Genomic DNA, 27,308 nt, shown 5'->3' on the forward strand with positions numbered 1-27,308 from the left:
CCTTTAAGAATACTGGAAATACGAAAATAGTCAGAAATACTAAGATAATTATTAAAAAATTCAAGGTGTATGACGTGAACAAGGTCGTCCGTGGAAACCCACCTCAAAAAATAGCAACAACCGAGTTTCACCACGATTCGAAAGAGCGAAAATTAAGAAAAAATAAACAAAAAATGAGAGCTGTAATATCTGACCTGACTAAGATAGATAAAAGGATCCAATTGACTTACAAAAGGTAGTACAAAAATTAGCTTAATTTTATTTAGCCAAAGGAATACACAATTGATGAATATAGAAAAAAAACCATGCTTCTATGATATTATATAATGAAGAATCCTGTGGTGTTTTAGGTTGCGTCCTGGGGCTGCTGGTGCGGCTGGATGGCCAAGGAGATGTCATCGACGTTGTTGAACTTCAGGGAGATGTTCTCCACGAACTGCAGCTGCTCCAACTGGAATTCGCTGCTGAAGTCGAAGGCCACGATCAGTTTCACAAGGAACACCTTCATGATGAACAGGCCATACCGTCGACCTGTGTGTGGCAATAAGGAACAAAAACTGAAGTAAGAAACGACTCCGTTCCGTCTCCTAGGAGATCTTCACTTGCCAATGCAGGAGCGCAGTCCCTTGGAGAATGGCAGAAAGCTGTAGGAATGGCGCCTCTGCTGGCCATTGATCTTGGGCACTGATGATCCAGAGATGTCCTCGCCCTCCGGCGCCTGGTCGTCCTGGTCGAGAAAGCGTTGCGGATCGAACTGCTTGGCATTGTCGCCCCACCAGGCCTCGTCGCGCTGCATATTGAAGGTGTCCAGGACGATGATGCTGTTCTGGGGCACGACAGCGTCGCGTCCCGGCAGCTGGAAGTCCCGACTGACATGCCGCAGGTTCATCGGAACAGTGGCCAGCAGGCGCAGGGCCTCGCTAACAAAGGCATCCAGGTAGCGCAGCTGCTGCAGCTGCTCCAGCCCGACATGGGTGGCATCCGGACTGGAGCCCTGGCCCTGGCCCTGGCCCGGGAAGACGCTGGCAATCTCCGCACGCAGCCGCTGCTGGCAGTCGCCCTTGTGGGTGGCCAGGCAGAGCAGAGCCAGCATGATGCTGTTCGATACCGTCTCAAAGGACTGCAACGATTCCGAAAGTAATTAGTGGTTCTGCCTGCTGTCATTGGAGGCTACCCACCACCAGGACCATGGACTGGGCCTCGTCCTCGATCTCCTGCAACGTGAGCTCCCCGTTGGCGGCCAGCTGGAAGATCTGCTCGATGAAGATGCGCCGCTGCCAGGCGCCTGAATCCTCGCCAGCCTCCTCGTTGATGGCTGCCCGTAGCTGCCAATTTCGATGCTTGCTCTGCACAATCCCGGCCACAAACTCCACCAGCAGCTGATTGCACTTCTCCGCCTCCGCGTACAACTCGGGCGCCAGCAATCGGTGCAGCAGATCGATTTGCAGCCACGGCTTCACCACCCTGATGGCTGAGATCTCCAGCAGGCTGTGTGTGGATCGAAAGTCAAACAGGCTGCCGCCGCAAATCCTCTACCGCTACTCACCGCTTGTAGCTGGAGGCAATGTGAGCGTCATCCGTTTGTGTAAAATTCGTTGGTGTTCCCATGACAGTCACTGAAACGAGGCAACGAGGATTTGAGGCAGGAGTTGTACACTCTTTTTGCTGGCTATCAGGATGTCGAGACACGCATTAATTGCACTCTCTCGCTCTCTCCCTCGTTAATGGTTGCCAAAACCCAACCACCGACAATTAACTTTCATAATTTATAGAAATAAATAAACACACTCATATGTATGTGCGAGTTTGTGTCTAGTTGGTGCGCGGGTTGGACTACGTGAGTTGCATGGAAACGCGGCAAACGTGTCGCACCGCGAAGGGCAGCAAAGGAAAACATTGCGAGGTCTGTTCCGCAATGCGTTTTGAATGGTGTGGGGGAGAGATTTTGTTGGGGTTTACTCACAGCAGGATACCTCGAGAACGGCGCGACTGAGCATATCCTCGGCATCGGTGAACTTCACGGCCCGTCCATGGAGATGCGGCTGGGTGGCGAACTGCTCGACCATCTGATTGCCCACGGCATTGAACACATCAAAGAAGCTGGCCACAATGTTGTGGCTAAAGGCCGGATTGAGCTGCTTGCGTCGTAGCTTCCACTTTTGGCCTGCAATCGAGCATTAGGAGTGGAATCGACTTGACCTAGGACCTAGGACTACTCACCGCGCGCATGCAGCAGCCCGCGTTTGGCAAAGAATCCCTCCTGCATGAAGGTCTTATCCAGGCACTCTGGGGCATTCAGTATGCTCTCCATGCCGGCGGGATCATCGATGTAGACCAGCACCCGTGTACCAACCAGGATGGCCAGCGGTCGCTGGAAGTACTTCCGCATCTGTGTCACCCGCTCCAGTATGCCTGTCGTTGGCAGAGCGCAAGAATTAATTTCGATTCCGATTGGAAAAGATTGGAAGACTCAACTGTTTGGATGCAGATTGATGCAGAGCAGGAACCACAGGATCGGCTGCTGGGCCACGCCCCGCCAACCGTTCAGCTGCCAGATGAGGCGCCAGCATTTGCGCTGCTGCCAGCCAAGCAGCAGTGCCAGCGCCGTGCCGCACACCCACAAGGCCACATACAGGTGCATCGTTTTGTGTCTGGTCCGGCCTAATGCGGTGCTTTGTAGGCAATTGTCGCCCGTTTGCCCAATTTACAATTTCCTTACCACAATTCAATTCCGTTCGTAGAGCAGTGGGCAAAGGCGACCGCTCGATTGGGCCAGCAGCAAACAACTGACAAACTATGACGAAAAGCTATTTGAATGTATTTATTTATTATTATTTGGCAGCTGGAGAGCTACATTACGATTGCCAAAACGATCAGCTGGGCTGAACCCCCGTACTGGGATTGTCGCATGTGCCCCCATACGCAGCACATACCATCCGAAACCATTTTTGACTTTGAAGCAGCATGCAGCACTTGCGGATGAGCGGAATATTCAAGGTTTGCCTTTGAATTCATTCATGGAGAGGAATAGAAAATGCTAAATGCTTGATCAGCTGATGGACTTTGCTTATGTTTAACATATTTATCTGTATGTTCATCTATTTGATTCGTGTTTGATGGAAATTGCTACTTGGAGAAATAAAGAAAGAACCTTTGTTTAGAAGCTTAACATATCTATGGGCGCGCCTCTACTAAATCATAAAGCATACTTTTCTGGCGGCAGTTCTCAGAGATTCCCTCGTAGTCCTGCAACACAATTGAGTGAGTTAGCGTTTCAATTGTTTCTTTTTTTTGAATGTATTTGTATATATTTATATTTATTTACGGAATACAATTGTAAAAAATATGGTATGTAAGCGCTAAATGTTTAATAATATTTATGAGGCAAATGTTTACATTTTTCCTTTACTTTTCTTCCGGGTTTCGTATCGGGAAATTGGAAGTGTGTATCGGGTATACGGAAATTAGATTGTGGCTGGGCTGGGGCTCATTATCGTGTCGCTCTGAATCTTAGATACTGTTCATGGGGATCTGATCTGAACTGGATTTACATATGTGTATGCATGTTTCATGTAAGACCCTAAAGCGGGATTCAATTGTTTCTGTTTCCGATTCAGTTGCTGTTGTTGGTGGAACAACCTGTCGTTGTTTTACAATGCTTTCTTCTTGTTTAATTTTATGTTCGGCAAAATATCCAAGTATATTTTTTTTGTTTTTTGTTTTGTTTCTTGGCATTGCTTCTTCTTCTTGTATATTTACTATAAAAAATACCGTAAATGGAATACAAATACAAATACAATATGGAACAACACTCGAAATGGTTGTTGGTTCCCTCACTAAAGTGCCATCGATGCATTTACAATAATCATATTAATATTAATAATGCGAAACATTATTAATTTAAAGAAAAAAAAAAAAAAAAAAACACATGTATAGATATATTTAAAGACACTCACTCACACACGCACACACACACACGCACACGCACACACAGACGGGCAAAGATCCTTTCGGATCTCGCGCCTGACATTCATTCATATCCTGGGGCTTACGACTTACAAATAATATCTATATATATATATATACGTATCTTGCTGTGTGTTTCTTTCTGCCGTATTCTGTTTTCTGTTTTATGTATAACTGAAATTAATATTTCACCTAAGCGCACGGTTTTCAGACAGGGGGGGGGGGAGGGGGTTCTAATGGGATATACAGATAGAGTGGGAGCTCCTCCAGAGAGCTGTGCATAAGTCATCTAATCAGTACAATAGATCCGTCTTCTGTGTGCCCTCGCTATAGACAACTCCGCCGCCGGGCGTCGCCGTTGGATGATAATCGTCATCCTCTCCATCCGCATCGCAATTGCCTTTCTTGCCGCCGGCTCCATTTGTGGTTGCCTGTGCTGCGTCCTCCTCGTCGGCGCAGTTGCCGCCATCTTTGATGAGACCCTCGCCGAGGCCCACAATGCTGCCGTTGCCATTGAACAGCGTAGTCGTTGCCTTGCCGCCACCGCCGCTGCTTCCTCCTCCACCACATGCTGGACTGCAGCCGTTGCTGCTGTTGTTGCTGTTGCTGCCACTGCTGTTGTTGCTGACGCCGCCCCCACTGCTGCTGCTGCTGCTGCTGCTGTCGGGCGGCGCGTATCTGGTCACACCCAGCTGGAAGAGGCTGTCCATCGGTGAGGCCTTCATGGGCGTATAAAAACCCAGGGCCGTGGAGCCTGCAAAATGAATTCAAGATTAGTCAAGATCTAGAAAAATGTACCAAAAAGTTGCAGAACTTTTTATTATTGTATTTTTTTTATGGTTTGGGTTAGTACGGTAATCAAAAAGTGGCACCAAAAAATGTACAAAATAATATATAGAGATCTTGTAAGTATTTATATAAAAAAAGAGGAGGTTTTGAGGGTATTTTTGTGCGTGGATGGATGGATAGATGGATGGATGGAGCTGTGGTAATGGTATGCAAAGGAATATTGAGGATCAGATGAGAGATTTCTAATGGATTGATAAATGATAATGAGAATGGATGTGCCAAAGGTGTGTGCTGTGTGTGTGTGTGTGTGTGTGTGTGTGTGTGTGTGTGGTCTAATCTGGGGTTAGTTACCTTGGGAAGTAATATGAATTGGCGATTAGTTTGGATTCGATTAGTTTTTAGGCTTCGTTGCCATCTGGACAGAGAGCAGACAGAGAGCAGTGCATATCTATATATATTTGTTTTCGTATTTAAACTTTATTTTTTGGCTTGGTTAGAGGTGGTGGTGGTGGTGTGTGTTGCACATTTCATGTATATTTTCTTGCAGATTTTGGAGTTTATTTTGTTGTTGTTGTTGGTTTGATTTTTAATTCATATTTTGCTTTGATTTGGGGTGTGTGGTTTTTCTTTATCATCGCTCCAATTGATCGCTGTTTTGCCACTCATTCTTTTGGGTTTTTGTTTTCTATTTTTATTCATTTTTTTAGACGATTTCTTGTTTGGATTAATTGTTGGTTTCACACACACATTTGATAATATATGATAGGTATACATATACATATATATCTGATATACATACATACATATATGTAGATACTATTTCAACGAACTTTTGCTTTTGCTTTGGCTTATGTATGATGTTACATTTAAATAATATCTGCAAAAGAAATTAGTATGAACAAACAAAATAGAAAACTAGAAAGTACATAGATACGAGGAGGAAGCTCCAACAGTCCAAAGAATATGAACGGGCAACAACGCAACCCAACCAAAAGATATAAAAACAAACGACATAAACCAAAAAACCAACACATCAAACAAGACAGACAACAAACAAACAAACAACAACAACAAATATTTGTACGTATTTATGCATTGGGAAATGAAAAGCGTGTGTGTGTATGCTGTGTGTGTGGAAAACACTTGTGGAAATAGAAAGAGACACAGAGAGTGTGTGAAATGTGAGAGCGAGTGGGAGAGCGAGTGAGGCACGTACATAGCCAGAGGGAGATGGAGTATAGTGGGGGGGTTCTGGCACTGGTTGCGGCTAGTGGGGTGCATCAGTCGGGTGGGGGGGTAATCAGGTGGCAGGCAATTGCAATCCAATATGGTAACACATACACCTCCCCCCTCCCCAACACATACAAAATGTAATCGAATGCCGCAAAATACACAATTGGCAGCAACAAAAAAAAAATCACACACACATCTGAAATTACAAAAAATACTTTTACATTTACATTTAGCAGTGAATCCGTTTTAGTCAGTCAGCTAGTGGGAGTTTCATGCACAACAAGAGATTCATAATCAGCTTTCATATTCTTATGCATTCTCTTTACATAAAAAAAGGCGCACAACTTGTTTGATACATTCTACAATTGCAGTTGGATACCATTAAAGACTAGAACAAATTGTTATTGGACTGCTTTTGCTATTCAATTCTTAGGAGCGAAAAGTGCAACACTTTTTGAAGATCCGTGAGCAAGAGCAAACTCACTTGGATTGTTTCATAAACATAACGAGTGTGGAACAACTCGTTAACTCGTTTATCACGAGTGTAGATATGTAACGAGTGTAGAATTACTCGCTAGCATTTAACACGAGTGTAGATATGTAACGAGTGTAGAACAACTCGTTTATCACGAGTGTAGATATGTAACGAGTGTAGAATTACTCGCTAGCATTTATCACGAGTGTAAATATCTAACGAGTGTTGCTACGAGAATTGCTAGTTAATATTTATCGTTGGCGGATGATTCAACAATTTGTGTATGTACTTATGTGGCATGTATCTAGTATTGTCGCTTGCCTTCAAACAAGTCACTCAGTCCGTCAGTTTAGTTTGGTTTGGAACAAGGCTACATATAATAATAGTTATAGTAGAAGTTCGAGCTATGTCTATCATTATGGTTAACATTATGTGGCCTCTATATCACTTGGGATGCGGGTAATGTTAGTACATAGTTATAGGGATATTCAAAGCCAAAACTCCATTCAATTCCGCTGTTCAATTTTCAGTGTGATTTTCCTCTTTTGGTCAGCTTTTCCAGTGCATTCTTGCAGCAGCATCTGTGTGCATCTTCCACGCATTTCACATCGTATTTACATGTGTTTCCTCCATCGAGTGTTTTTGTTTTGGGTTCAAGTATTGTGAGTGTGTGTTTGTGTGTGTTTTGTTGTACTTTGTTTTCCTGTTTCCGCATTGAGTTATGGAAGTGAGTCGGGTTTCTATTTATCACAAACAACCAATTAAGGGAAGGTGGTGATGGGAAGGCCAAGCGCACTCTCGCGTTATTAAGCGGCTTCAAGGATTTCGGGAGCGGATCACCAAATAGCCACCACACATTTCAACGGGGGGAGGGGTGTTTTGGTTTCTTTGGTTTTTGTTGGATCTTTAGCCTAGTTTTAATAGGTTTATTTTATACATATATATATGGGTAAAGCTTTTGTGCAATGCCTACGTTTCTCTGGCACTTTGCAGTCGAACGGAGTTTGGAGAGTCTTTGAAGGCTTTTGGAGGCTTGCAGGCATGTGGAGCGTTTATTTTTGTATCTTTTTTGTTTTGGTTCGGATTTCTGTTGATTCGCAGCTTGGTTTTTAGACATAGTAGAGCGTGGTGCCCGGTATGCGTGCCTGGAGCAGGGCTGTGCTGGCATTGGGTAAGGCTAGCGACGACGGCAGACTCGGCCGACGACGCGCCTGCTGTTGCTGGTGGCTGGCATCGCTGCTGCTTCCACTCCTGCTACTGCTCCCGATCATGGCTTTATTTGCGGTGCTTGTGGTTCGGTTTCTGCTAGCGGGTATTTCATATTTACTCTGCTGTTGCTGTTGCTGATGCTGATGATAGTTTCCCATTGAGAAGGAGGCCGCCTTTCTAGGCTTCACTGTAACGGGCGGCGGTGGCTGTGCCGGCCTCGACTCATTCTGCAGGAAGCAGGCATACTGCGGCTTCAGCAGAACCGATGGCCGTGCTCTACGCTGTTGGCAGTGGTGCTGCTGGGGCTTGATTTCGACATTTGATGGTAGTGCTTCTGTGGCTGTTATTTTTGGCTCCTGTTGCTGCTGCAGCTGATCTGGTCCCTGCTGCTCCAACTGCTGTTGCTGCTCCTCCTCCTGCTGCTCCTCCTGTTTCTCCTCCTGCTGCTGCTGTTGCAAGATAATACCCCTCCCTAAACTTGGGTAATCTGCAAAATATGCGTGAGGCGAAATTGAATGCCCTTGCCTTTTTTTCGAGTTCATTTTTGAGTTTTGTTTTTGTTTTGTTTTCTTAGCTTTTGGGTTTTAGGGGTTCTTGGTGACAGAGAGACAGAGAGATAAAGAGAGACTGAGAGCTGTGCTGTTGGTCTATGGAGAGGCTGAGAGAGTGACAGAGAAAAGTTGAAATATAGCTTTGGGGGTTTTAGGGACTGGACAGGGGGACTGGGCAGGTGCTGGCAACTGCTTCAGCTTGCAGCTTGAACTTTATCCAAACAAGGGGATAAAGGTGGATCCTTCAACCCACCTGATGAGCCTCGTTAATTTGCGAAATTGTGTGCCAAGGGCACGGAGCTTTGGCCAGCAGCCTTTGCCCATTGTCCTAATGGCATTTGCCCTACTGCCACACAATGGTGGGACTGAGACGGAGACAGAGTCAGAGATCGTGGGTGGGTCGTTGCGTGTGGCATTATCTGGAAATTGCACAAAACAGAGATCATTTCTGGTTTCTGGTTGAGGGTTTTGGGTTGTTCTTTCGTGTCCCTCGCTGCTACAAAACAAACAGAAAAAGGGATAAACTCAAAGGATATTGTACATATATTTATGTATGTTGATTGATTGATGCACAGCTGTGTACGATAATGATGATTGATGTTTGATTGATGGCTTAAGAGAGAGTCAAATCAAGAGCACAGCTTAAAAAAAATATATAAAAAAATCAAGGATTACTGGGACAAAACAGGGACAGATAGATAGAGGCGCAGGCAAAGGCAAGGCAAGGCAAAAAGAGAGAAAGAGAGACAAACACAGAGTACAAAAAACAAATAGAGAGAGAGAGAGAGAGAGAGATAGAGTATGCGTGTGATAGAGAGCCATTCCATTCCATTACATTTCTGTTGCATGCCACACACACACACGTACACACGTACACACATACACATACATAGATGTACTTGTTTCGAATCGTAGATATCCAATATCCAATCCGTTCCGATATTACTTACCCAACGGTAAATTCCCCAGCATATTGCCCCCTCCACCGCTGCCACCAGATCTGTTGTTCCCCACCGTCGATGTGGGCAGCTCAATGATCTCGTCTACAGTAACATGATGATGCTGCTGCTGCTGCTGTTGCACCTGTTGCTGATGCTGTAGCAGCTGCATCTGCTCGGCCAGCAGCAGCTGGTGATGCTTGCTGACATGGGAAAAGGGATCGGCGTAGGGCGGATCATCGATGACCATCGATGCCTCTGACGGGTACTCGAAGGTGGACGTCAACGTGTCGTTAAACTGCACGCGAAACTGTACACAGAAAAACAGGAAACAAAATATTAGTCACAACAGATTCAGATACAACAAAGAAGAGCCCCCAAAAGGAAGAGGATCAGATATTTCTTTCTTTTAAGCAGACTTTAGTCGCAGCAACGAAATTACTCATCTACTTATAAGTTATAGCCTCTTATCGATACCCAATTAGTGAGTCACAGTGGCGGCCAGCAATGACATTACGTTCCCCCCTTATCAGTGCCACAGCAACAAAAAAAACTATTTCAGATTTCCTACATGGATTTCAATGTACAAATGTACATACAAAGGTGCCCGCCGCCTCAAACCAACCGATCATATCAGTCACATTTGATGAAACGCACCCGACTACTCGTACAATGTACAATAATGAAGGAGAAAAGTGAAATGGAAACCAAATCCCAAACCTAATGCAGTTTGATTAATGGCAGATAACCGATAAGGAGCACAGGCGAGACAGAGAGAGAGAGAGAGGGGGTCGGCCAAGAGCATGGCCACTGCTGCCACTGGGCAGGGCCATAGCATAAGTTCCCGTTTCTCATAGACCGGTCTGGATCTGGTCTTATCGCCGTTTGCTCTGCTGTGGCTCCGCTCCGAAATCGTGGTGGAATTTCATTTTTTGTTTCCAATTTTCTCACTCGATCGAAAACAAATACCGCATTTGTATAGCGCAACCCCCACCCCCACTACACTCTTTGTATATGGAAAATAATCTTATCTTATCCCACATTCAGGGAACGCACACACACCATAAAGAATAATTGTAACAAAAATAGGAAACTGAATTGGAAAATAAAGAATCCAATGGTATCTTTTGGCGTTCTGCGTTCTGATACCGCAATTGAGTCATGGATCGATCTCTGTTGCTGCTACTATGGGGTTCACTCCGCTTTGAACCTGTTTCTCATGCATGAAGTGGGGTGGGAGTCCCCTGCCGTTTCCTATTTCCCATCTGATCCTGAGGCTTTGATTCACTCTCTTAATGTGTATTTTCTATCCCCCACTCTACTCACCGATGACTCTTTGGGTTTCTGGCGTATGCTGGACTTGCCATCGATCACAATGTTGGCATTCTCGAACTCCACGTCGCACGGCGAGGGCGGGCACAGGGAGTAATCGTCATAGTCCGTATCCGTGGAGGTCTCCACCGATAGATCGCCCAGCAACACGAAGCCGGGCTCATTTGGCTATAGAGGCGGTGGGTGGCGGGGTGGAAAGCAAGAGAAAGAAAGAAAACAAAAATAAAGATATGAAAATGAGTTCAAAAAGTGAAATTCATGGAAAGCTTTATCATCATCATCATCATCAGCATTATGGTACCGAAGTACTGTGACTCATGCCCTGCGGAATGGATGGGATGATGCTTTAATGGCTTTGGCCTTCCCGTTCCTGTTTGTCCCACCCTGGGTCCCGTCCCTGTCCCCGTTTTATTTCCATTCCATTCCCGTTTGCCCCATTTCTGGCAATGGCCGGAGACCGACCGCTTCGATCCATATGCCAGGCCCCGAAAAAAAAAAAACAACAAAAAAAGATAAAAGCAATTCCGAAAGCAGATAAAAAGAGACAAGAAAACTCCAAAGCATAATAAAATGCAGTGCAGCCCGAAGAGGAAGAAAAGCAAAAGCCAAAGAGAACAAGCGCAAAAGCAGCGGCATACAGAATCTGGCATCAAAAAAGAATTCGACAAAAATCGAGTTCATTTCCAGAGAGACGGAAGACAAGACACTGCAGAGAGCAGGGCAGAGGCAGAGTCAGAAGCAGAGCGAGAGAGCGAACGGCACACGGCATTAAACGGGTTTGCCAACAACAGCAACCGGTGGATATTTTGGGTGTGCGGGAGGGGCGAGCTGGTCAGAAGAAGAACTCAATTCAAGCTGAAGCTGAAAGCCACAGCCAAAGCTGAGAGAGCAAAACAGCGAGAGAGAGAGAGAGGGAGAGAGCAGACTCAACATTGCTGCAAAAGAAACAGCTGTGCGGTTGCTTCTCAGCAGATCTCAAGTATCAAACATTGCATGCCCGGCCCTGTCACGGCATTTAAAGAGCCACCTCCTGAAAACTAAAGATGTACATATGTACTTTTATGCATATGTACATAATGTATATGTATGTACGTGAGCATAATCTTTGTTTCCATGGGACAGCAGCAGGAACAAAGAACAAAACGAAAAAATATCTTTTTGTGGCATATAAAAACTGGTTATTTCCCTTCCCCCCCAACCCCACAGACTTTGAGACGTTTTTTCTTTTTTCTCAATGTAATCAAAAACTGCAGGCAAAAGAATGGAATAAAATGGAATATGCAGAGAGAGACGACAGCCAGGGACGAAGGAGAGACAAAACTTGCATTTTGCTGTAGACAAAGAAATAAGTCTGGGAACACACAAGCACACACACACGCAGATTTATGTATGTACATATGTATGTGCATATTTATCGATCGGAGAATGAGAGATTCAAGGCAAATTCTAATTGACTCTTGGCAGAAGATCAATGAAAGAGTGCAAGAGGGGATGATGCATGAACACACACCAATGGTTTGCCTGGGAACCAGAAAAAACATTTGCGCCGTCGCACATCTGCTGCCACTTCTGATGCCGTTTCAGCTGCTGGGAAAGAGTATTCAATCTCCGATGCATAATACACGCAAAAGCTTTTGTTGTTGTTCTGGCTCTGCCTTGTTGAACTTTCGAAATGCGCATGATCGCTAGCTCTGTGCTTGTGTGTGCTTCTGCTTTGCTCTCTTTCCCTTCTACCCGTTTGCGCGACGCTCTTCTACGATTGTCTCTCCCTCTGTGTCTGTTTTTCTGTTTCTGCCCGTCTGTGTATGTTTGTTTATATGGCATGGCTGCCGTATGACACAAAAAAAACAACAAAAAACTACAGCAAAAAAAAAGAGAAATAAATGGAAAAATAAAACCATAACAAAGATATTGGGGACAGCCAACAAATTATTATCAAGAAAATAATAATTCACAAAGTAATTAAGTATGAATAATCCGCAAGGGCGCCACATTCCATGCACACGAACCCACACATCCACACATATCTAGTCTGATAAGACTACACTTTCCGAGGGTATGTGAGGACGCTACTTCCTATTAAAAGGGAAAGGCAATGAAGATCCCCACTGTTGCCCTCACTTCCATGTACTTCCTAGACTTCCAAGGTAAACCGCAAGAGAGCACGGGACTCCCACTCCCACTAGCGCACAATTTGGCATTGGAATGCATGCACACACACACACACACGCGCGCGCACACACACACACACACACACTCACCTTTGGCAATTCCCGTTTACGCCTGTAGATCACAACATCGCTTTCAATGTAGTCGGGCACTTCTTTGGTGCTCTTGGAGAAATTGAACACCATCGAGGTGTTCTCCGTGGAATGGCTGGAAGTGGCCGACGTTCCTGCCGCATGATGACCAGAATTGCTGCCGGCTGCATGGCCATGACGCAGCTTCCGCAATGTCCACAAGGGCGAGGCTGAGGCCGCGTCCGTTTCGCTGCCATCCCGTATCGAATTTATCACCGTATCCAGACTAGTTATGGGCGAACCCGCACCGGAGCTGCCATCGTTGGCCAGTGCCGAGGACTTTTTCATTTCATTAATGCGATTCTTTTCGATCTCGCGACTGGTTAGCTGTTGTGTCGTACCGCTGCTATTGAAGAGCGGCCGTATCACACCAATCTGTTTGGTTGTTGTTGTTGTAGATGTTATCCCGGATGATCCAGATCCAGATCCCAATCCTGATCCCGTTTCGATGTTGTTCAGCTGTTTTCTTGCGATATTACTTCCACTGGGAACATGCGCGCTCTCGATCGTGGCAACGAATGATCGCTGGGCGCCTCCTGCCGCTGTCGCCGCCGCCGCCGCAGCCGTCGTCGTCGTTGCTGTGCTTGTGGGGGGCTTAGGCTTATCGCCTGCCGCGCCCATATTATCGCCATCGTGCCCATTGTTGTCGCTGTCGTTGCGGTTGTTGTCGTTGGTGGTGTTGTCGTCATCCCCATCGTTGCCAACATCGTGCCTGCCATTATTCTCATTCTCATTCTCGTATTCGCTGTTCGCTTCGTTGTTTGTCGTCGCTGACGCTGACGCCGCTACTGCCACTGGCACTGCCACTGCTACCGTTCCCGATGCCGTCGCCGCTCTGGCCTCGCTGACTAAGCTCTCATTCACCGCCGACGCGGCCGCCGCTGCCTCACCATCAGCGTCCTGCAGATTGATGCGTCCCATCATGAGGCTCAGCGCGGTAACGGGCGAGTCTACGACGCTGGCCAGCTGCCGCGGAATGATATCGGGATGGGGATGGGGTGTGCTGCTGCTGCTGTCGGAGATCAAGGCCGAGCGTGTCGCCTGCTTGGGGGTGGACGCAGCAAAGCCCACACTCTGGCCGGGCTCACGTCGTAACAGGGATGGCGGTGTGCTGCCTACGCTGGGTGCCGGCGATCGCTGCTCCTTGAGGATAGACTTATAGTTTGCCACCTTGCTGGCCACACCGCCCACTCCGTTGGAGCGGTGGGTGGCGCGTGGCCGACGATTGGCACTCGCCTCGAACATCTTCAGCGTCTGCTTGACCAGATCCGGTGGCGGGCGCTCCGTGTCGTCGATGATGGAGGTCAGACGCTTGGGCGGCGCCGTATCCGTCCCACTGTGCAGTCGCTCGCGGGCATTGTGGATCTTGTCCTCGATGGTGACGCAGGTGGGCGATGCAGCGCCCGGGGAGACAGCCTGTGGTGCAGTGGGCATGGCCATGCTTGTCGCCTGGTAGCTGGCTCTCTGCGTATTCCATGGCGACTTCTCGCAGAGCAGCGCCTCCACGGAGCGGGCGCGCTTCATTACCTCGTTGCCGCGTTTGAAGTGGCGTGAGCGGTTCACTCCTCCTCCTCCTCCTCCATTGGTGGGCTTTGTGGAATCTTCGGTGCTTAGCGCGGACAGCGTGGGGGTTGTTCCATTGGTGCCCAGACTAACGGGACGCTGGACTGGCGCCTGGGCGCCCTTGATGTAGCCACCGCCAAGCATCGTCGGCTTGGCACCCAGTATCGGCGGCGGTGTGGATTTGGCCCGGGTCGAGACCACCTCGAGACCGGCATTGGCATTAATTTCCTCTTCATCGTCGTCCCGATCGAGCAGCGTGTTGAGGCTGGTGGAGCGCTGCAGGCGCTGCTTCTGGTTCTGCTGGTGGGACTCGCGCAGCGCCAGGCTAAGGTAGCGGCAGCGCAGCTTCGACACAATGCCAGGCCCATAGCTCAGATCCTCGCCGGTGTCCACCAGCGCGGGCAGGGCCACACCGGGGGCGGCCTCTGTGTCGCCGCTGTGGCTGCTGTTGCTGCTGCTCTTCGCGATGTGACGGTGTTGGCCATTTTGTTTTGTTGTCTTTTTCATTTCTTGCATGGCGACCATTGTCGTTTTTACCGTTGATTTGGTGGGCGACAATTGTTGCTGGTGCTGTTGTTGCTGGTGCTGGTGCTGCTGCTGCTGTTCTTGCTGTTGTTTTATAAACTTATTGCTCTGCAATTTATCGGAAATGAGCTTTGTCTTCGAACCGTTTTTATTATCAACAAGAAGCAACGGTGTTGCTGGTGCTGCTGTTGCTATTGCTGCGGCTACCTGCAGTTCTTTCTCTTTCGCGGTGGAGCTCGTCTGATTCGGAGCCCCTTCTGAAACGGTCTGTCCAAGTTTCGTTTGCAAGTGATTTGCTGACGACGACGATGTTGGCGCTGCTGCCAGTGCGCCGACGCCGCTGCCGCTGCTGGCGTCGATTGCTGTTAATGCTCCAGTTGCCGCTGCTGCCGCTGTGCCAGTTTCAACTTCACCACCGCCGCGAGAGCGGTAACTCACCATGGAGTCAATCTGCTCTCCCGGTTCGCGTTCGCTCTCCCGCTCGCGCTCTCTGAGATCCAAATTTAGAATTTCTGGCTCCTTGCTGCCGCTGGAGCTGCTGCTACTGCTGGTTGCTGTTGTTGTTGTTGATGGACTTCTTGTGTTAAATAAACTTGATCGCTGCTTTGGTATTGGTATTGGTATTTGTGGATTTCCAGTGGCCGTTGGCCCAAACGTTGTTTCAGCTGAAATTGAAAAGGCCAACGCTGACGCTGAGTCTTTGCCTTGGTGGAGCTGCTGCTGCTGCTGTTGCTGTTGGGTATGATGACCTCCAATGAAAGATTTCTCAGACTTTTCCTCTGTTGGTGTAGTCTTAAGCGCTGCTTGCATTTGTAAGTGTGCTGCTGCTGTCGCTGGCTGGCTTACATTTCTCTTGGCCAGCGGCTTCTGCTGTGGTTGACTAGTGATCGTCGCCTCAGTCGCAGTCGGTTCTGCAAAGAAGTGGATCGAGGATCGAACTTAAATTTCAATAACAATTTCGGATTCTGCCGCTGCCAGACAACAACACCACACCAGCCTCCCTAGTGATCTGGCAGCCCTTTGGGTAGCACAGACACTTTTATATCGATACACATCACAGAGCTGCTGACTCAGGCGCAATCGATAGCTGCGCGGCTGATTCGAATTCCATTGGTAATGGAATTACTGATTTGGTTTTAGATAACAAACAGCTGGCAATTATTGTTTATTGTTTTACCCACGAAAACAGAAACCACAAAATATTTTTCAATCAAAATCAATACACAGCTGTGTAGAGATTGTGTAAGCCGCCAGACGATCACTCACCTGCACTGGCGCCTGCTCCTCCGCCTACTGTTCCCCCCGATGCACTCGATTCCCCCAAGGCCACATCCACATCGGACGTAGCGGTGGGCGAGGCTGCTGCCTGGGTGCGGGCCACGTTCGTCTTGCGGCGCTGTATGAGGTCCTTCTTCCACTGCGGCATGTCCGGCAGGAAGCCCGACGTGGGGGAATAGGCGCCCGACATCTCAGCTGTGGCAGCACCCACTCCAGATCCAGATCCTGTTCCAGCCTCTGCCACTAAATGCAATGAGGGCCGCTTCGGTTGGGACTCCATTCTCTGGTGACCTTATCGCTGCAAATGGCATTATGTGCATTAGTGCATGATATGACGTCTCGCTTCTGCTGCTGCTTGCTGCTAAGACTTGACCCGGCCGCGCACCCACCAAAACTAAAACTGGAACTGCGACGGACTGTCCGTCGAGCTGGAGCTGCGCTACACTGCCCACAGCGGAGCATAGGCCTCCCACCCATCAATCATTGCAAGACATAGACAGAGAGACAGCAACTGAGGGCATCTCTCGCACACTCAAGTGAGCTTCGTGGTGGCTTCGTGTGTGTTGTAGGGCATCCAAAGTTCGACCTGCCAGTCGATTCTCGTTTTAGTTTTCTTAATTGGATTAACCGTTATTTTCTGCATTAACACAAAACAAACGAACACAACACACACACGAACAAAAGGCAAGAATGTAGGAGAAAAGAAGCAAAGGCGCGAGACAAGAAACCCCAATATTTCCGCTGCTACAAAAAACTGCCACAAGGCAGAAGAAGCGAGAAAATGGAAAAACTCTTTTTTGCCCAACGACCCCCCTCCCCGCCCTACTATAACCAGCCAATTGTTACGGCAAAGATGGCTGGCTGGCTGGCTGGAAATGTTTTCTTCGGCTTTTGCATACCACTGATAAAAACTGATTATTTTTTAATTTCCCGTATCACTGGAATTGCTATCTGGTCTCTGGGCAGCCTGTGTGTTTGTGTATAACTGTGCATTGTGGCTGCGTTCATGTGTGTGTGCGTGCGCGCGCGCGCTGAGCCAAAAGGGGTGCTGCGGTGCTGCTACTGCTACCACAGCTGCAGCGGGAGTGCGATAGAGAGAGAGAGAGTGAGAGAGGAGAGGGAGAAAGGGGCTGGAAATTGCAGACGAAGCATTAAATAAACAACTGACGACGCGCTATCGATTTTTTCAGCAGAAAATTCATGAGCTGCAAGAATGCAATTATACACACAAACACACACACACACACACACACACACACACGGATACATGCAGATGCAGGCTTTGCAAAAAAAAAAAACAATTAGACATAGAAAAAAATAGAGAGAGCGCCCAACTCTGACATACAAAACTCTGGAAGCGGAACAAGAAATAGCACTTGACAACACACAAAAAAAACTATTTGGCGGAGGGGCCCTAGGCCAGAGCACGGCCATGGGGAAGCCGGGTGCTATTTACACACATAAACAGTTATTGTTGATGGAGCGGCAGCAGCAGCAGCAGTACCAGTGAGCAGCAGTGGCGGCAGCGGCAGCTCATGAATGAAATGTACAGCAAATAGTTCTTACATTTGCCTCCTCCTCCTCGCTCCACTCTTCTCCTGTGGTTGAGCGATGCTGTTTTGCTGGTGGGGCTGCGGCGGTGCGATGGTGGTTGCTTTTTCTAGCCCGTGTATGTGTACATGCGTGTATGTATGCACATAACTATCAATAAGGTCGGTTAAATGAACTGCTTTTTTGTGTGAAATGCGCACTTTCTTCGTACCCCGCACTGCACTGCACTAGTGGTCGGACTGTCACTGTATGTGTGTCTGACTGCACTTGTCTCTCCTTCTGTTTTCTCATCAAAAATGCATGTTTTTCCAGCCGAGCCAGCGAAAAATTGCATTAAGCCGCGTTCAAGACCAATACACAAATAAAAACCTATCGATTGCAAGCCATGCAGATAACGTGCTATCGTACAATCGCAGCGAAGCGATATGCACAGGGCTGCCAGCGTGCTGAAACGTGGCAACGCTAGCCCCAGCTGATTGAAATATTGCTGTGAATAAACAAAAGAGGGGTCATGAGCATAAACTGGATAAAGATTACCGAACGGTAAATAGAAACCAAACTGAGGTGTTCGTCCTCCCTTTATACTGCCACTGTCCACCCAATCAGGGCCCGGGAGGGCATCAAAATCATCAATGCCCTGCCGTACGACACTTTTAACACGGTGCTCTGGTACACCCATCGCCAGATGAGCCCTGGCACAGCGGCTACAGCCGCAACGAGTACCGTGGGCACCAGTGTCACCACCACAGAGCGGGCCGACAGCAGTGCCGAAGACACACCTACCAGCAGCAATGAGCCGGAGTACACGCTGGAGGAACTGGAGCGGCTGGTGGGTGTGCCGCGTGCCGACTTTTTGCTGCTAATCAAAACATTCTCCTACATCCTGCGACGCATCTCCACGTTCATCATTAAACCGAGTCTGCTGCAGCGCGAGCTGCGCGACAAGCTGCAGCTGGAAGACGAGGCCAAGATCGATGCTATTCTGCGGCTGTGGGTGCGCGAGACAACGCCGATAATGGAGAATCTGGCTAGCCCGCGCTACGAGTCGAACGTGGTGGAGGATGTGGCGTGGAAGCTGCAAGTAGAGGTCTCCTCGCACTGCCAGCAACGCGACAGAACGCCAATAGGCGTGCTGCAGTTACGAACAGCAGCTGGGGAGGACATTAGCTCGGAGATGACACATCCCGAACTGTTGCAGCTGTACAATCAGTTTGAGCAGATTCAAGCCGAACTCGACGCCACGCTGGCCATGACGGAAACGGTTCCAGCTGCATCAGCCAGTGGCGGCCAGTAGGAGATCGAGATCTATTTTTTAATATATTTGACCAAGGCTAAGGAAACTTCCACAATGCCCTTTGCTACTTTTTAACTTCCTATTTATAAATATTGCTTTAGACACTCCATTAATGCTGTTGGACCCCTGTTAATCCTAGATAGAAATCTGCAATAAATTAACCCAAAATGCCAAACGTTTTAGTGGACAAATAGAAACAAGATTTTACACATTTTACAGTACACTTTAATGGTTGGTGGCCGCATGCGATTTTATCCTCTGCTTTCTCTGTTTTGTTCATTTGTTTGGGGATCTTTCCACGATTTTTCCTTCGATCATCATACATATGTGTATATGTAAGTAATTCTACTGATAAACATTACAAATTATTACAATGATATATATTTTATATATGTCTGTATTGTATGTATGTATGTATTATGTATGGGCATATGTATGTACTTATGTATATGGTATGTATACATATTAGTTGTTTATTCGGATATTCATGCATTATACAGACTTTTCATTATTTTATGCATATGTATGTGTTTATGTTGTATGTGGGGATAGGGGCTGGGTGGGGGTTGGGGCTCCTCCTTTCGTTGTTTCTTCTGTATACTTTTCCTTGCACTAATCTAAAAGCAAAACTATTATCGAGTTCTATTGCACCTCTTCTCTTTGTCTGTCTCACAGTTTAACGTTTAAACATTTTAACTAACTTTTCGTTTATGTTTATTTAGTTGAACAAATAAACCAAGTGCAAAAATGTATGCAAATCATTTGGACTACAATCTCTATTAGTTTATGCTTTCGTTATGTTTTGTTTCATAATTTGTTCTTTGCTATTTCTATGGGTACAGCAGTCGGGCACGTTGCTGTTCGGCTTGGGGCTATATTTTTCTTTAGGCTTTGGCACCGGCTTTCTAGTAAGAGCCCTCTCTACATGGGTGGGCAATAGTTGTCTCCCCTCGTCTATACTCTACAGTTGTTTCGTGGGTTTCTGGTTGGTAAATGATTATCGCCTTACAAAAACTGCGTTGGTCATTCGTTATTTGTTGTGGTGCATCCGTAACCATGTCGGTTTCTGGTTTCCTTTAACATCGGTGTTTTCAATTACGTTCATTGCTGTGGTTATGTGTGTTTTGATCCATCCTGTGGCTGGTTATGTGAGCGCCAAACATTCCAAATGAGCATAAAGAATAATCATCTGTTGTTGCATTTTGCTGTTGTTTTTTTTTTAAATAAAATGTAATTTTAAAACAAGAAAAAAACTACAAGTAGCACATGGTACATACACATAAGAAATTAACATAAACTCTCGCATTTACAAATGGTTTAAAAAATTGTACAAAAAAAGAAACAAATAATAAAAAAAAGCCATACATACATATTTTATATGCTGCGGGGGAAATAAAATATTTAAGAAAATTAACTATACACTTGCAGGGTTGCATCGAGATATGCAAGCAAACATTTGATCATTTTAAAAACTATTTAACTCAATTAATTATTGCATTTTTAGTGTGTATTTGTTTTTAACGTTTGTTTGCTGTTTTTTTGTGCGGTCTATAGTTTAGGCTCTTAGTTTCGTTTAGTTTCTAGTATTAGGCATATTGTTTATCCAGTATCTGCTATATAGGTCTTTATATCGTATTTTGTATGCTTGTATTTTATATATAATTAATAAACAAAAAAAAAAAGAACGTAAAACACTTAGCGCTTTGCTCGTCACAAAACATACAATTAATTATCATTTATCGACTAACATTAGGGTGTACAAAAAAAATTGGAAGATACATGCATATAGGGTGTATATGTATATGTATACAAATATCAAATTGTGGCTAGCGTAAAAATACAATCTTCTGTATCCAACTCATCCTCCCTCCTCTTCGTCGCTCGTTGAAAGCAGCAATTACAATTACAATTACAATTACATATATTAGATATAGATTTTAGTATATATGTATATAAAATGTATAAATTGATGCGTGTTTGGCGAGATTGCTGCATTCCCATTCGATAGATCCACGACAGTCGTAGATCGGTGTAAAGTAGTGTACTCCATATATATAGTTCTATATAAGTGTATGTTGTATATCCAAGTATTAATATCAAGCGTTGATCATCCATTCCAACTTTCATCTTCCATCTTCCATCTTCCAGCTTACTGCTCCTGCGTCTCTTAAGTAATTAATAATGTACGATAGTTTTGCCACATGATGGTTGGGTTGGGTTTTGCGTTTGCGTTTGGGTTGGGTTGGGTTCGTCTCCTCTTCTGCCTAGGCTGTGCTGCTCCTGCCTCTCGTTCTACATGCCCGACTCGGCAATGCCCTCGTCATCTGCAAGATATGCCAACATTTTCCATGAGCAACATTCAATTTGTTAAACATTCTTAAGCACATAGCTGACATGCATGTTAGAACATAAAACATACAAAAATATAAACAGAAATAAACATAAATCATGCAACAAAAAATCAAATCAAATGTCAGGCAGGCACGGAAAAACATACGAGTAATAATATAGATGGTTGTCGCTGCCATTCTACAAACCCATGAATGGATTGGCATAGATAATGCCGCCGCCTGCCTCTGCGCCACCACCAGCGTTGATGTTAATGTTGCCGCCACCATTGCCCCCCATGGCTGTGCCAGCGCCAGCGCCGGCGCCAGCAGCACCAGCCAATATGCCATGATGCAGCGCGGTCTTGCAGTGCTTCGTTGTGGCATAGTTTGAGTCAGCGTCGCCCATCAGTGTGGCAATGTCATCGTCGTCCCCGTTGCGGGTATTGCAGCTGCTGCCCAGCAACTGGTCGTAGCAGCTGACATCGGTGCTGATCACATCCACCTCGATGTCATCGTCATCCTTCTCCAGACTATTCCGATTGCTGCCACCCAGGGAGGAGTGTAGGGCGTGGGAGTCCTCGTAGCTGCCGCCGCCACTGTCATCGTTGGCATTATTCGATTTGGCATCGATGTGCGTCTCGAACTCATCGTGCATGTACAGCTCAACGTCCTCTTCGTCGTGGTCCTCATGCACATTGAGCTCCTCTTCCTCCTCATCCTCCTCCTCGTCGTCGTCGTCGTCGTCTTCATCGTCATCGTCCTCATCCTCCTCCTCCTCATCGAGCTGCAGCTGCGGCACCAATTCACCCTCTTCGCCCACCTCCACGCCCAGCTCCACCTCGAGCAGGGAACGACGTCGCACAAAGACCTCATCATCCTGTGGATGCTGTGCATGCTGTGGATGCTGCTGGGGTATGATCATCACATCCTCTTCGGCAAAACTGAGACGAACATTGGCGCGACTGGCGCGATTGCTGCCATTGCCGCCTCCATTGGAGATATGCTCATGGCTGAGACTGTTCTTAATATCACAGGACGATGAGCTGAATGTAATCAGCTGTGATTTGCGTCTATGCTGGAGCGTATTGTAGCCATTCCCATGACCATGCTGCATCCCACCCATCGATGGCTGTGTCTGATGCTGATGCTGATGCTGATGCTTGGAATCGATGATATCGAGATTACTCTTGCTGTCCTTGCAGATCATCGAGCTGGGCTTGTTGTCAACCAGAACGATAACGACAGAGTTGTTATTATCGCTCTGATTGACAACCGAATGTCATCTGTCCGGTCCATCCGTTAGATTGTTGCCAGCCCCGCCGCCAAAGGAGCTCATCGATGTGGTTGTGGGCAGATTGAGGCTCTTGTGGCCAATGAAGCTGCTGGTAAGTGGCTGCTGGTCGTCATGCAAAATAGCCGCATTCTCATCATCGATCTCCTCCGCCTCGGCCTGCTGCAGTTCGTGATGCGACAGATGACCCTCAATGGTGGCCACCACATCACCGTTCTCGTCCAGCTGCACCACTTGTTGTCCTTTTTTTGTATATTTATAGCAGCAGCAGCAGCAGCAGCAATGGGCAATGAATGGGAAGAGAGTTTTGTTAGGTTAGTCATTTAGTTAGCCCATCACCAAGAGGTAGTTCTGGTCTGCAGGGTATTCAAATCTAAACTAAAAGAATACGAAATAAAAACACAAGTTTCAGGCTCCATCGATCCCACATCATGTCCCCGCAAGGAGTGTTTTTTCTTTCCTTTACTGCTTCGGTGTTAGTCATTTTTGTGTGCGCGCGCGAGCGAGAACTGTTTGAAGCGTAGGTGGGGTGGGGGGAAGGAAATACTTAAATGCAAAGCCTGATCCGTCACATACCTTCGTAGCCCTCGTTGTCGTGCATCTCACGCGCTGGACCCACAATATTCTCCTTGCCCTCAAGCACCGCCAACAGGCACTGATGTATGCAAATGTATTGCTGCTCCGTCTGCACCATCCAAACGCGCTCTATGGGATGAGACAATCAATTAGACAATAAATGTACAGCTTTGGGGCATGTTTCGAGAACAGATTGGTAAGGAATTTGCTGGGCAGAGGCCGTTAAAGTTTGCTGCCAGAAACGCTTCCTTTCAGCTCTGGGAGTTGCATTACTAAAGCAAAAAACGAACGCACCCTTTCGCATGGCATAGACAATGCCAAAGATATCCACATAGTCGGAGGTATTGATCTGCTGCAATATGCGATCGAGTGTGATGAAGGTGCCGGATCTACCGACGCCAGCGCTGCAGTGCACCACAATTGGACGCTGCTCGGCACCGATGCGATCACGGAAGGCGCGCACAAAACGCACCAGCGTCTGCGGTGGATTTGGCACACCAAAGTCCGGCCAAGTGGTAAAGTGGAAGTGCCTCAAAATGCGCTGCTCGCTGCCCTGTAAGCAAACCAAACATATATTTAGAGCTGCACACGAAGAGGAGATCAAATCAAATCCGTTTTCTTACTCTGCAGAGCATAAACTCGGTCATGACCCAGTCGGCATAGTGACTATCGTTGAGTATCTGGACCTTGATGTCGCCGTAAAACACTGGAACGGTGTCGTTGGGCCAGTACTGATCGCACTTCTCCCTGCCCTTCTCGAAGCAGCGTGTCAGCATCACAATCGCCCGCGAATTGCTCTCCCAGCACATGCGCCAGAAGTCGTCACGCGTCGAGTGCAACGGTCCCTGCGTGACAATGAACTCACGCGGCGAATTGTGGCCGGGCACATAGTTGGCATTGATGTAGTCGGAGCCCTCGTCATCGTCCACAGGCTGGAGCTTGAAGCGCGAGTGATCGTAGGGCAGAATGTTGGTGAAGCGATTCTTGGGACGATTGCAGGGCAAATCGGCAAAGGTGCAGGGCTGATCGCGTCCCACATGCTTCAGTTCCTCAAACTCCTCGCTGAAACGGAAGTCCGAGTCGGCGGACATCAAGCGATAGTGCTCCGCAAAGTTCTTGATCAAAATAGGACGATTCTGTTCGATGACGCTATCCGGCAGTGACATGTTGTCGTTGGCCCTCGAGTCCTTCGTGGTCTTGCGGCAATTGTTGCGCCTCCGCTTGTAGAACATCAGTGTCACAAGCAGCACCAAAATGATGGTCAATGGCACAGTGATGGCCACAATCAGTGAGGTGTTGTCTTGATCTAAAGGTGGAACAACGAATCGCAGGATTAGTGACAGATTCTGAGTTAGTGTGGGGGCCAATAATCAAAATAGGGAAGGATTTTGCAGCAGAAATACATTCAGAATCACTTGGAGAAGCTCCAAGGAACTCTAAGAGCAAACGAGGTGCGTTGCTGCATAACGCGCAATACGCAAAACAGATAAATTTATAAGAAATAATCATCATAGATCCCTTCCAAGGATCATTCAGTTAAGAAAAACCAAAAACTAACGAAAATTTCACCGAAAAACTCAGTGAAATTTGAACGCTTACCCGGAGAGCTTAGCAGTTCTATGAACATAGAACAGGCGAAGGGCAAGACATGGACAACAAGTTAGATGCGTTAAAGAAATTCACTCCTATGGAGACACTTTCTTACCTGTCTGAATGGGGAAACTGTAGGCAGTGTCCGTGAACTTGTCGGGTCCGGTGAAGGCGCGCACTTTGACGCGATATGTGGTGCCAGACTTTAGGGGTCCGTTGCAGTAGCCGATCTTGTGATTGTCACAGTTCTCGGTGCCAATGGTGAAATCCTCCACCGATATATTCTCGAAGGGATAGTACGGATCGATGGCCTGATAGGGCAGCCACACGCTATACGATTGAACGTCGTGCCAGCTGGGCATCTCCAGGCCGGAGGCATTCTTGGCATCATCCTCTGCCACAATGATCGTGTACATGCGCACCTGTCCATTCTGGTCGGAGAAGTAGTTCTTGCGGAAACGGATCTGTATCGTTGAGGAGCTGCGATACACTTCGGTGGGCACCACCTGAGTGGCGGGTCGTGGTGGCGCCAATATGGGCATCGTCTGCCTATACTCCCGCTCCGGCCCAAAGCCAATGGCTGTCTTGGCCTGTATCTTGAAGACATACGTCTCGCCGGGCTTCAGGTTCTTGATCACACCGATGGACTCCTCGGAGTCAAAGTCCTGCATGCCGGCATCCGTCAGATTGTTGACATTCGTGTACGCAATCGAGAACTGCCGGATCACGCCGTTGGCCTCGCTGGACGGCAGCGACCACTCGAAATTGATCTCGCTCGGCTGCACATCTGTCGGATGGAAGCGCTCCACCCGTCCGGGCACTGCCTCATTGGTGGTGAAGCTGGCCGAAAGCGGTGAGCTGCTGCGCAGCACCGACGACTCTGTACCGGAGCGCACCACCACCGTGAAGGTGTAGTTCCGATGCGGACGCAGATCGTTGATCGTGATCTCATTCCGTGTGGTCATGTTCTGGGCCAGCAGATTGTCGGCCGTTAGGTAGGCGATATCAAAGTCGTTGTACTCGCCCTTGGGCAGGTCCCAGCGCAGTGAGATTTCCGTGTCCGTAATGTTGGTGGCATGCAGCTGGGTTATGGGCTCGGGATACAAGCGATCCTGTCGCTGTATGGGCAGACTGGCCACCCCACCGCTCACCGTCCACACGGTGATGTTGTACAGTCGTCCGGGCACCAAGCCCGTGAAGGTTACCTTTCGGTCCGTGTCGTTGGCCAGCTTCTCCTTGTCCTTGATCTCGGCATCGCCCAGCGAGAAGCGATAGATGTCGAACTTCGATGAGGATTGCGGCGTGGGTGTGTAGCTCAATGTGATTGTCTCACGTTCATCCTCCTTCTCTCCATTGGCCACCACCACATCCGACTGTATGAGTGGCATTGTGCGCGGATAGAGGCTGGTGATGCCCGACAGAATGCCATACGATGTCGTCTGTATATCAAACTTATACTGCACACCCGGCATCAGTTCGCCAATGAGCACACGCACTGTGGACAGATCATCAGCTGTGGGGTAGGGACATTCGCAGTGGAATCATTTCTTAAGTTCTTCTTGCGGGAAACTCTTACCTGACTTATTCTCGGATACATTTTTGGTCTGCACACGTCCTGGATTATCGCTGGGCCACCACTTCAGTATGTACGACTCGACACGTCCCTCTGGCTTGGGCCACTCCAGCGTAATGTTGCGCGAGTCCACCAATTGAATGATATTCGAGACGGGATTCGGTGGCACTGTGGTGTTCACCTCCTGGGGCACAGGACTCTCAACGCCAAAGCTCACAGTGTTCACCTGAATGGTGTACTTTTCGCCCTTGGTCATGTCCGTTATGTCCGCCTCCGTTGAACGGACACTGGGCAAGCGCACCCACTGCTGTTCGCTGTCCGTTCGATAACGTATCGAGTACTCTGTAAATTCTCCGCTCTCCGGGGGCGACCAATGCACCAAAACGGAATTGCTGCGCACCGTTTCGATGGTCATGTTGCGCGGTGGATTGGGATCTGCAAAGATTCAAAGATTAGCTGCGAATCGGGCAGCAACTTGGATGTGGCTACTTACAAACAGCCTGGAAGTAGGCATGCGGCTCACTCCTTAGCTCATGGCTGACGGCAAACACCTTCAGTTCGTAGCCCGCACCTGGCTGTAGATTCTTAATCACCAGCCGCGACTCCTTGGTGATGAGAGTGCGCACCTCGCTGGTGCCATTGCGGGAGTACAGCACCTCGTATTGCTCCTGCTTTGAGTTGACATCGCTCTTCCAGCTGATGTTCAGACCCATGCGAATGCTCTTCAGATCCTCAATGATGGGCGACGAGGGTCGCGTGACCACAAAGATGCTCGTCTCATTCGACTCCATCTTCTTGGACACGGCCTGAACGGACAGTGAGTAATTCCTGCCCGGCAGCAGGCTCTCCAAAGTGAAGCGTGTGCGATCAGTGGTCAGGGTGCTGGTGTCTCCATTAAATGTCTCCAGTTCGTGGTAGCTAAGGCAGCGAAAGAAAAAGGGGAG

General features: G+C 47.7%; 4 protein-coding genes across 9 annotated transcripts in view; 1 reads left to right on the plus strand and 3 right to left on the minus strand.

The window, feature by feature from the left end:
• Positions 1–242: 242 nt before the first annotated feature.
• On the minus strand, positions 243–2,794 carry LOC117892945 (probable cytochrome P450 318a1). The gene is made up of 7 exons (XM_034799271.1): positions 2,476–2,794; positions 2,221–2,412; positions 1,964–2,164; positions 1,547–1,616; positions 1,179–1,488; positions 607–1,120; positions 243–531 (listed from the first exon to the last, which is right to left on the minus strand). Exons 1-7 carry the CDS (start codon positions 2,639–2,641, stop codon positions 347–349), a joined length of 1,638 nt encoding a protein of 545 aa, XP_034655162.1. The 5' UTR covers positions 2,642–2,794; the 3' UTR covers positions 243–346.
• Positions 2,795–3,298: 504 nt separating this feature from the next.
• On the minus strand, positions 3,299–18,049 carry LOC117892924 (serine-rich adhesin for platelets). 3 transcript variants are annotated; one of them, XM_034799250.1, is made up of 6 exons: positions 17,726–18,045; positions 16,148–16,457; positions 12,755–15,792; positions 10,488–10,661; positions 9,174–9,471; positions 3,299–4,720 (listed from the first exon to the last, which is right to left on the minus strand). In XM_034799250.1, exons 2-6 carry the CDS (start codon positions 16,437–16,439, stop codon positions 4,260–4,262), a joined length of 4,263 nt encoding a protein of 1,420 aa, XP_034655141.1. In that variant the 5' UTR covers positions 16,440–16,457; positions 17,726–18,045; the 3' UTR covers positions 3,299–4,259. The 3 variants fall into 3 exon arrangements, with proteins under 3 accessions (XP_034655141.1, XP_034655151.1, XP_034655133.1); XM_034799260.1 differs by lacking the exon at positions 3,299–4,720 and adding an exon at positions 5,607–5,632 and having other exon boundaries at positions 17,726–18,046; XM_034799242.1 differs by lacking the exon at positions 3,299–4,720 and adding an exon at positions 7,356–8,159 and having other exon boundaries at positions 17,726–18,049.
• Positions 18,050–18,157: 108 nt separating this feature from the next.
• LOC117892970 lies at positions 18,158–19,179 on the plus strand. The gene is made up of 2 exons (XM_034799308.1): positions 18,158–18,253; positions 18,317–19,179. Exons 1-2 carry the CDS (start codon positions 18,222–18,224, stop codon positions 19,002–19,004), a joined length of 720 nt encoding a protein of 239 aa, XP_034655199.1. The 5' UTR covers positions 18,158–18,221; the 3' UTR covers positions 19,005–19,179.
• Positions 19,180–19,989: 810 nt separating this feature from the next.
• LOC117892901 (tyrosine-protein phosphatase 10D) overlaps positions 19,990–27,308 on the minus strand; it is a 47,693-nt gene continuing 40,374 nt past the window's right edge. The window contains exons 7-14 of one of the 4 annotated variants that reach the window (XM_034799223.1): positions 26,858–27,282; positions 26,368–26,799; positions 24,907–26,304; positions 24,801–24,818; positions 23,825–24,507; positions 23,496–23,754; positions 23,202–23,330; positions 19,990–21,328 (exon numbers count right to left, since the gene is read on the minus strand). In XM_034799223.1, coding sequence (XP_034655114.1) covers positions 21,297–21,328; positions 23,202–23,330; positions 23,496–23,754; positions 23,825–24,507; positions 24,801–24,818; positions 24,907–26,304; positions 26,368–26,799; positions 26,858–27,282 — 3,376 coding nt within the window. In that variant the 3' untranslated portion in view covers positions 19,990–21,296. Of the gene's footprint in view, positions 21,329–22,495; positions 22,868–23,201; positions 23,331–23,495; positions 23,755–23,824; positions 24,508–24,800; positions 24,819–24,906; positions 26,305–26,367; positions 26,800–26,857; positions 27,283–27,308 lie in introns of those variants that run through there. The other 3 variants (XM_034799205.1, XM_034799231.1, XM_034799214.1) reach the window with 3 other exon arrangements.

This window comes from Drosophila subobscura, chromosome A (assembly GCF_008121235.1).
Source record: "Drosophila subobscura isolate 14011-0131.10 chromosome A, UCBerk_Dsub_1.0, whole genome shotgun sequence".
Lineage (NCBI taxonomy): Eukaryota > Metazoa > Arthropoda > Insecta > Diptera > Drosophilidae > Drosophila > Drosophila subobscura.

What these genes read in the sequence shown, in the direction of transcription:
- LOC117892945 (XM_034799271.1), bottom strand. Translation starts at nt 2,641, where the DNA reads ATGCACCTGTATGTGGCCTTGTGGGTGTGCGGCACGGCGCTGGCACTG. An exon ending in CGTTCTCGAGGTATCCTGCT is followed by an intron (nt 1,617 to 1,963) that starts GTGAGTAAACCC and finishes GCCTCGTTTCAG; the next exon opens with TGACTGTCATGGGAACACCA. An exon ending in CCCAGTCCATGGTCCTGGTG is followed by an intron (nt 1,121 to 1,178) that starts GTGGGTAGCCTC and finishes GAATCGTTGCAG; the next exon opens with TCCTTTGAGACGGTATCGAA.
- LOC117892924 (XM_034799242.1), bottom strand. Translation starts at nt 16,439, where the DNA reads ATGGAGTCCCAACCGAAGCGGCCCTCATTGCATTTAGTGGCAGAGGCT. An exon ending in AGGAGCAGGCGCCAGTGCAG is followed by an intron (nt 15,793 to 16,147) that starts GTGAGTGATCGT and finishes ACTTCTTTGCAG; the next exon opens with AACCGACTGCGACTGAGGCG. An exon ending in GTAAACGGGAATTGCCAAAG is followed by an intron (nt 10,662 to 12,754) that starts GTGAGTGTGTGT and finishes CCGCCTCTATAG; the next exon opens with CCAAATGAGCCCGGCTTCGT.
- LOC117892970 (XM_034799308.1), top strand. Translation starts at nt 18,222, where the DNA reads ATGAGCATAAACTGGATAAAGATTACCGAACG. An exon ending in TGGATAAAGATTACCGAACG is followed by an intron (nt 18,254 to 18,316) that starts GTAAATAGAAAC and finishes CCACCCAATCAG; the next exon opens with GGCCCGGGAGGGCATCAAAA.